General features: G+C 32.3%; 1 protein-coding gene across 2 annotated transcripts; it reads right to left on the reverse strand.

Annotated features, from left to right (window-relative positions):
- Positions 1-759: 759 nt before the first annotated feature.
- On the reverse strand, positions 760-4,901 carry LOC140978118 (myb family transcription factor PHL7-like). Of its 2 annotated transcripts, none has more exons than XM_073442915.1 (7): positions 4,620-4,901; positions 3,177-3,298; positions 2,574-2,650; positions 2,445-2,487; positions 2,259-2,313; positions 1,944-2,013; positions 760-1,421 (listed from the first exon to the last, which is right to left on the reverse strand). In XM_073442915.1, the coding sequence occupies exons 2-7, from the start codon at positions 3,292-3,294 to the stop codon at positions 1,089-1,091; spliced, it is 696 nt and encodes a 231-aa protein (XP_073299016.1). In that variant the 5' UTR covers positions 3,295-3,298; positions 4,620-4,901; the 3' UTR covers positions 760-1,088. The 2 variants fall into 2 exon arrangements, with proteins under 2 accessions (XP_073299016.1, XP_073299015.1); XM_073442914.1 differs by having other exon boundaries at positions 3,177-3,395.
- Positions 4,902-9,240: the final 4,339 nt, after the last annotated feature.

A 9,240-nucleotide genomic window follows, 5' to 3' on the forward strand; every position in this document is an offset into this window, starting at 1 on the left:
TAAATTATAATTACAAATATTTAATTATCTATTAAATTATGTTAAGAATATTTATAATTATTTAAAAAAAACAATAATATTATAATTATTACTAAATTTTATTTAACATTAACATTCAAAATATTATTGTTATTTTAATTATTAAAGTAAATAAATATTCACATATTTATTTCTAATAAATATATTTAAATTAATTTTAATAAATATAAATATTTAATTATCTATCCAATTATTTTAAAAATATTTATAATTATTTTAAAAAAACAATAATATTGTAATTATTACTAAACTTTATTTGACATAAACATTCAAAATATTATTGCTATTTTAATTATTAAAGTAAATGCATATTCACATATTTATTTCTAATAAATATATTTAAATTAATTTTAATAAATGTAAATTATAATTACAAATATTTAATTATCTATCCAATTATTTTAAGAATATATATATAATTAGCACTTGGGACATTTTAATCATTACAATAAAATTTACATAATTAATCCATCATTTTAAAATCATACCAAACACCATGTTATTTATCACACCATACTATTAATTCATATATCTCATTTTTTAATCACTCTAATTACTAATCATTTACGTATCACCAAACGGAACCTTAGACTATGAAATAACCTGCGTGTATATAATACACACTCACGCTTGATCATCTCCTCATATGCGTTTACACTCAATTTGGTCTCGTTTTTTCGGTGCATATGTCAAAGCCACCAAAGTATAAATCTAAGAGAATACAGGAATGTGAAGGCTACAACACTCGGAAATGAAAATTTAAAACAGATCCTGACTCCTATACTTCGGTTCTAAACCTAACATTTTTTAACATCTAAATACAAATAAGGTTATTTGAACCAAATGTTCATCAGAAAACTACACAAACAAGGGAAACAAGTAAACGAAGCCAAACAAGTCACATGTTGTTAACTGCAGAGTGATCAAACTTTAATTGAGAAAAGTGAATTAATATGGCTGGCTGGTACAATGTCTCAAGCCCGACTCCAGTGTCAAACTGGTAAAGTAAATTGCTCCGCAGCTTTGGTGTACGCTACAGCAGTTCTCATTCAAATTTTTTTTCTCGGCATCTCACCAGGGCATTCAACCAGTGAAGTCAACTGACAACCACCAGAATCTGGAGTTAGAGGCTCGTGATGAGAGAATGATTCATCACGAGAAAGGATCTTGGACGTATCGTGTTCTTTGGCAGGCTTGTCTGGGAATGGTGACTCACATGTCAGACCAGGAGTAGTTGGGTCAGTTTTAGAATCTGATTCGGGGTAATTGTCCCCAGAGCCAGGTACTTCCAATATAACACCACTGATGCGCTGTTGCTCTTCAATTATCTTCTTTAAGTACTTTCCTTGGGCTTCTATCCGCAGCTGCAGCTGTCGTTGCACCTGTGAAATTATTTGTTAATGTAAAGTGAGGATATGATTTTAGCAACAATATGATGCAAGAAATCTAATTTTAATATCATGACAGTTCACCTTAACGGGAAACAAAATACACAAAGTTGTGTAGGAGAATGTCGTCTTAATCCTTTCTGAGGGTGAAAAAATAAGTGTTGAAAATAAGCAAGATATCTCATTTCATTTCAGGAATCTGGAAAGCACACTAGCCACTCGGACAAAATTGGTGACATGATTGAGTTGCAAATGACATATTTGAATAACTGAATATGATAATAACCTTTTCGGAATGAATAATTGTTAAATGTCAGACTGAATTGATTTATGCGTCTTCTGAGCATAAATTTCTCAAGGTTTACTGAGTTTCTGTGTTGTTCAATACCAATGCAATTCCAGGAGTTAAAACAGAATACTTGTAATTTTATGCCGTATAGAAGGACAAAAAATGCATCACACTTGAGCAAGATCAGTCATACAACGGATCTCCCACATAGTTCAGCACTGTAATACCTCTAATTGCTCCTGAAGCCGCTTTTGAACCTCCATCTGCAGCTTGAGTGCTTCAGTTATTTGCATCCCACTAGAAAAAAATAAACATATTCTAGCTGGTATCAAATGGATCATTTAGTAAGACGATACCATATTCCTTATTGGAAGAGAGAATCAGAAAGAATACATTACACATGAACCAGCAGGACAGAAAAAGGGATGTTACTCAAATAATTGCTCACTGATTTGGCCCAAGAAGTTGTAGGAAGTCATGCACATCCATAAAATGATCCAGAGTAAAATTTGAAACAAAATGAGTGAGATGATTCAACTTACGATGAACTATCCAAGCTGGATAGCACGTCCCCTTCTTTCTTTTCAAGTTTTTTCCCTTAAAACATAAATAATGAATATATATGTATGGGTGAGCTGATTGGAAAGGAGATTTTACAGTAAAACCACCTTATAATTCAGTACATGATAACTGACCAGATAAAAAAACAATACAAGTTGACAACATACCATCGGATGAAGAATCTGGAAGATACTTGGCAAGCCGATATTTCTGTTTGCAACAGCGAAATTAGCGGAAGATGCCTAGCAGCAGGAAACACAGATAACACACTGAAGCGAATTTCACAAAATGTATACCTGTAAGTGGCTTTTTACATGGTAAATTGTCAGACCTTGAACTCCCATAACTCTAAGAACACCTTTTGGAGTAGCACCTGAATCGTCAAGGAAATTAAAAGTATAAGGGACTTTTATTTTAATGACAAAGTGAATGATGATTGCAGCACATGTTACTTTAAAAGGCACAAAAATAAAGCAATACTTGGATATAAATCTTTATCTATTCAAAATTTTGGCCGACACTTGGCAAGAGTGTGAGGAAAACCGGGAAACCTAGCAAAAGTAATTTCTTCAAACAACATTGACATGATCATCTAAATAGATTGAGAACAACCAAAACCTAGTTGATGGATTGTTGCTTGCACATTAGATCCAAAATAAGTTCCTTCCACTTTTCATTTAAGCAATGACTAACACCATTCTTATATCTTTCGATTTTAACAAAGATGCACTATATCTCTCCTGATGGACCGTGACATAAAAACTGAAGAAGAACACATTCTCTTAACAAAAAACACAGCTCTCTTGGACATACATAAACCTTTCATTTGCATTCGTGTTAGAAGATTGAAGATGAAAATAAGTGTTTGTGTTAGAAGATCGAAGATGAAAATAACTCACGGTCTGGACCACCAAGTTGGGCTACAGCATCAACAAATCGATCATGAAGCTCGTGTGTCCAACGAAGCCGCTGCTTAGACGCAAGACTTGCTTTGTTGCCTCCGCTAATACAATCCATTGCTCTGGAATCACAGTCTAATGATTGGCTTTGGACAATTGGAATATTGTGAACTAAGCTTGAGCTAGGAACACCTTTGTGTTGAAGCATATTTCATCGATCTATGGCAGGCAGCAAATATCACAAACATCAATACTATCAGGCCCAACATTGCTAGAATAAAGAAACATGTTCATGATCCTTAATGATGTGGTAAAATATTAAGCAACAAAAGAACGAGCAGTGTAAAAACACGAATCAAGACTCATTTGGTTATCAACTTTAAGCTCTTTTCAAATCCATCAACTTCTTTCTTATTAGGGAAAATTGACTATGGAGGACACAGGAGCGATAAACATTGTGCTAATCCACTTACTTCATTTCTTCCATGTGACGGATGACATAGTGTGGGGGCAGGGGAGGGCATCAGGCGTAAAAATGGGCACTAGATTTCCGCAATAACATATTACGAATAGTTTGCTTATGATATCCTTCTAATCCATTTATTTAAATTTTCTTCTACACAAGGGTGGACCAATAATGGGAGACATAGGACAGGGCAGCAATGTGCACTAGATTTCCCTCGAGCGATAAATGAAAAAAGCTGGTTATCATTCAATATGTATAACCAATTAAACAAACTTGTATTCTTGTAGCATTATTTATCTACAGTTGTAAATACTATGTTCGACTTTAACTTGATAAGAAGTTACAGATCTTAGACTGCGATCATTGTTATGATGAAAAGGTAACTACTCACGCAATTATGAAGCAATGGCATACAATTAAATCTTCACAATCACAAAAACAATGATGGACCTTGAAAGAATCTAAGTGAAACCTAGGTGAAGTGAAAATTTTCAACAGGTTTATCGAACCTATACAGCACAAAGAAACCACTATATGAGGAAGAACAACTTGGGGGAAATTGCTCATCTGGTTCTAAACAGAAATAAATCCAACATCAAAAATAGTGTGTGTGAACATCATTTGAATTATTTCACGCCATAATAATGTGGCGCTCCTGCATAATATCAAATCAACAAGAAAACCCAAAGTCCATGGAATGCAACGGTGAGAAAGTTCCGCTACATGTAAAAGGGAAAAAAAAAAACAAAAACAAAATTAAGGGTCATTATGAGAATCAGCTCATATACAGCCTGATGTCTCCCATTTCAGATCTCGAGGCGATCAGAAGCTCCAACATGAAATGCCTAACTGACATAGTTGACCAAACTCCAAAACCAAGAAAACATAGAGTTCATGAAAGCGATGGGTGAATGCAAATTCAAACGATAGGAAGAGTAACAAAAACAATATGCGAAATGTAAAGAAAACTTCCATACCCAGATCTCCTGATCCTCGGAACTTCGAAACGCTTTCAGGGACAACAGATTCGAGTTACACAACTGAATTCACAGCAATTTGCAACCCAGATTCCTTCAGAAACACATCAAAGAAGAACTAAAACTTAATTACAGGCTAATTCAACCTTATTTGGAGGGTATATAATAATATATCCAAACAGTTGTAGTGAGCTAGAAGCAGAGTTATTCAAGTCTTCGAAATTTGGGATTAAAAGTTGTTTCAAAATTTATATGAGTAAGTTGTGGTGACCGAATCTTTTACCTACTATATATACCACAATATAATACAATGATGATGATGCTTCAAATTATTTATAAATTGAATCAACGGTTAAGATTGTTCTTTGAGTTATCATGAATTTACTGTATCGCCCTCGAAATGGCATAGTTGTTCTTGGCAAGGTAATAAAGGGCTAAAAGACAAACTGTCAAAACTAATATTTATTTATTTACACTATAATTATATTAATCACGGGTGAATTTGAAATCCATAAAATATTGGGATCATTTGAAATCTATTGGGATTGTATAAACTATAATTTAAATAAGTAGAAGGTGAATTTGAGAATTTAACTTATTCAACAATAAAAATAAACTGACTCCGTACAAATGCAATTTAAATAAATTTTTACAAGTTTATCCTTATCACCTTTTTGATCATCTATTACTTTTCATACCAAATAAAATTATTGTATAGGATCAAGTCTTACATATACCTTAAATATGCAACGAAATGAGTCCTACAAGGCATATTTGTGACTTTCAGTGTTTACTGGCAAAAATAAACAAATGATTTTCGATGGTATCAAAGAAAAAGTGTGTAAGAATAAGATGTTTTCGGCAGGAGGACGACACCACGAGTATATTTTTATTACTAATGGCCTTCTGTCACCTGTTACGGTCCATGATTGTAAACACTTTCTGTATTGTTGCTTTGCTCGGAAAGTTTGGAGAATGTTAGAATTATTATGGCCACGATTTATTGGCTTTCAAATACGAGGGTTTGGAGACTTATTTCATTAGATAATTGATAATGGTCATGGAAATGATCTTGAAACTTTTGTGTTGATTTGTTGGAGTTAATGGGTTGAACGAAATCAAACGGTTTTTCAGATAAAGTTTAAAGATTGAGATGATATTTTCTCAGAGCTCGAAGAACTGAGGAACACTACCACATCTTATTGCCAACACTTGTATAATATAGACTACAACCCAGTTCACAACCCTATTGACAAACACCACCTACTGGAGTCTTTAAAGTGAATGGTACACGCAACAATGATTAAATCATCGAGCCACTTTGGGTGGGGGATCGTGTGACGCGACACCAGTGACCATATGATATTTTCGGAGGGATGAATTATTCAAGGAGTTCAGTCTTCTCATACTATAAAATTGATTGCAATTAAGGAAGGGTTTAATTAAGACGGCCATCAACTCGATCGGGATGGTCCGAGTTAATAACAGAGACAAGATGAAACCCACGTAGTCCAAGACATAATTGAACAAGATCCGTTCTGCAGGCTCTATATGCTTTAGAGTATATACAATTTATATCCAAAACTGAACAAAGATGCAAAGCAAGTGACAAATAAACTGGCTCGACATAGTTTACAAAATTGTAGACATTTTTTTACATGCAATTTCGTTGTTTATCGCCAACTTTGTATATCAAGTTTTGATGAATATTTAATGATAATGATTTTACTCTTAAAAAAAAATGATTATATGTAAACGTATCTTGCCGATGCTTGATGTATATTAAATACACAAAACAATTTATGAGACGGTCTCACTAGTCATTTTTGTGATACGGTTCTCTTATTTGGGTAATCCATAGCCAAAAATATTTATTATTACAAATAATTGTTTCAATTTATTTTTCTATTTAATATATCTTATGTGATCCATCTAACTGAGTTATCTATTTCTCTCTTATGTAACATTATCTTTAATTTATATTTATTTCATCTCACATATTATTAATTATCTCATATATGTCTATAAGAAAACGTTTGAGAAATATTATTTTATTAGAGACATGATTAAATTTATAATATTTGAGACGGTCCGTAAAACTAATTTATCTGGTCCGTACTTACATTGAAAGAAAATATGCCATATATAAAAAATAGTATTTTTTCACGTGTCGAATCGAATAATAGATTTCTCTTACAAAATTAACAAATGAAACGCTTTTATATGATTTTTTAGAAATCGTATATAGTTCACTATTACATCTTAAATATTATTATATTAAATATTATGTGTTTATGAAGAAGTATTTATAATTAAAAATTATTAATTAAAAGAGCTTCATGGGACTGGTGTTCGTGGACCAATAGTGTGTCCCGTAGAAGTTCAACCAGTCGATGTTCGTGGACCAATAGTGTGTCCCGTAGAAGTTCAACCAGTCGATTATTACCACTATAGTTTTGGACAGTTGTCATATTTTTCCCTGATACAATTAAAGCTTCGAGCGGTCAGCTGGCTGCCCGCTGCCCGACTGGTGCCAAAATGGATAGAAGATGACAAATGATTGGACATTGACCTGCCTCAGAATCTTCTGCAGTATATTCCCGCAGGTGCCCGTTGTGAGCATGAGACAGGTTTATTTTGGACCTTGTGGAACACCACTTTGTTTTTATTAATCTTTGTTGCAATTGTCACATTGCAAACAATGTGATTTGTTTTATATGTTTCTTTCACATTGGACTAAGTTGATATTTTCCATCTCACATATTGATGAAGATATCACACAGACTAATTAGTTCAAAATCAACAAGACTCCTTACACTCACTGAGTAAAAGGTCATCAAAGGTGTTTTGGCTCTTCAAAATCACAAGTTCCAACTATATGATTTTTAATGACAAAGTTTTATGTATCCGTGTTTAGAAATTTTTTTTACTGGAAGAACAGTCATCGAAGTAGTCGTTTATAACAAGTACGGAGTTTTATGTGCTTCATGATAGAAAATTTTGAAGTATTTGTACACATTTCACCAAAAAGAGAAAAAAAAAACTAATGGACTTTGTAATTGTTTATAATCATATTAGTCTAGCAAGCCAAGCTGGTGATGGCTGATGGCTTTTCCAAATGTTCATACGATTATGGGATCTAGCATACATTCTTAGCATGCGGCACTGTTATGTTATAAATTTAAGAAAGATATATTCTTGAAACATTTGTAACATATTATCATGAGACATGTAAAAGAGAGCACTGGTTAGCAAATCTTGATACAAAATTCAACCTCTGAAAGACTCAATTTCGTGCTAAATTAACAAAAAAAATTCTAAAAATAATAATACATAAAAATGTAATTCTTTTTTTTCATTTAAATCGCTCCTACGCTGCTTCACTACCCTAAAAAAATCTTCCAGATTTATATGCTTCCAATCATTTAAGAGAACTTGTCGAAACATAATTAAGGATGCCATCAAATTTGGATACTCACCGTTCTTTCATGCTTTCTTGACACCGATAAGGTAACATTAAAAAAAGGACAGCACTAATTCAACTTTCAAAACAAAAAGTGATGTAAAATTAACACATGTTGCTCTTAATTACAGCTGAATAAAAATCAAAATTCAGTCCAAATTCATGAAAACAAAGACAGCTAGCATCGATGTCCATTTACCTTTTCGGTTATTGTAATAACATCTTTTATTTGTTATTTATGACGATAAAATACATATTTGGTAAACTCTCAAGTTAACAATATAATCTATGAACCACTCAACGACAAATTCCTCCAAAAAAAAAAATGTTGGTAAAATACTTGAATCCGTTCATCACTAGTCTATTCTATCAAATTAGAAACACTTAAAAGACAATTTGCAGGCTTTATTGGTTATTAACTTTTTATTTTATACATACAAATGGACGATAAAAATTCAATTTATGTTTCTTAAATGAATGAATTTATATTTATTTTATCTATTTATAATAAAATGTTAGATACATACATTTTTTTGACATGTCATTTAATTCGACACACACTTGTCTAAGGTACCATCGCCACCATGCCCCGCAAAGCACGTCTAAAAATTCATTATAATTAGAAAAAAAAATGGATATATGCTGACACGTGCAGAAGGAATCTCCAACAATTTTTTGATGCTACGAAATTTTTGGCTTTCTTTTCATACTTTAATACTCCATTTCGATGTGTTTTCTTTGTTTCTTACTTAATTTATTTGTTTCTTACTTGATTTATAAACTTTGAATGGATAGATATTTAATGATATCAGTATATATATAATATAAAAGAGGAACAAAATTAAATTACATATTTTACCATCAATATTATTCGTAAAAAAAAAAACATGATATTCTTTGAAAGAGCATGATAAAGGGCGATGCGGTGAAATTCATAAACTATTTATTTAACTTCTCAACAAAGTCCCCCAAATTGAATCGATTTTCTCGTGTGTGTGTATATAAATCGCATTAGAACAGACTCGTCTGAAAAATTTGCTGGCATGAGAAATTGAATTCATAAACAATAATCAAGTGTGCACAATTTCACAAATCCGGACACCCTTTAATGATATTTTACCTCTTATTGATTCTTCAAAGTATTTATTTCATATATTT

The sequence above is a fragment of the Primulina huaijiensis genome, chromosome 6 (assembly GCF_012295235.1).
Source record: "Primulina huaijiensis isolate GDHJ02 chromosome 6, ASM1229523v2, whole genome shotgun sequence".
Taxonomy (NCBI): Eukaryota; Viridiplantae; Streptophyta; class Magnoliopsida; order Lamiales; family Gesneriaceae; genus Primulina; species Primulina huaijiensis.

Coding starts and splice junctions, on each gene's coding strand:
- LOC140978118 (XM_073442914.1), bottom strand. CDS start 3,384: ATGCTTCAACACAAAGGTGTTCCTAGCTCAAGCTTAGTTCACAATATT. Junction 2,488..2,573: donor ATGTAAAAAGCCACTTACAG/GTATACATTTTG, acceptor TGTTGCAAACAG/AAATATCGGCTTGCCAAGTA. Junction 2,314..2,444: donor TCCAGATTCTTCATCCGATG/GTATGTTGTCAA, acceptor TTATGTTTTAAG/GGAAAAAACTTGAAAAGAAA.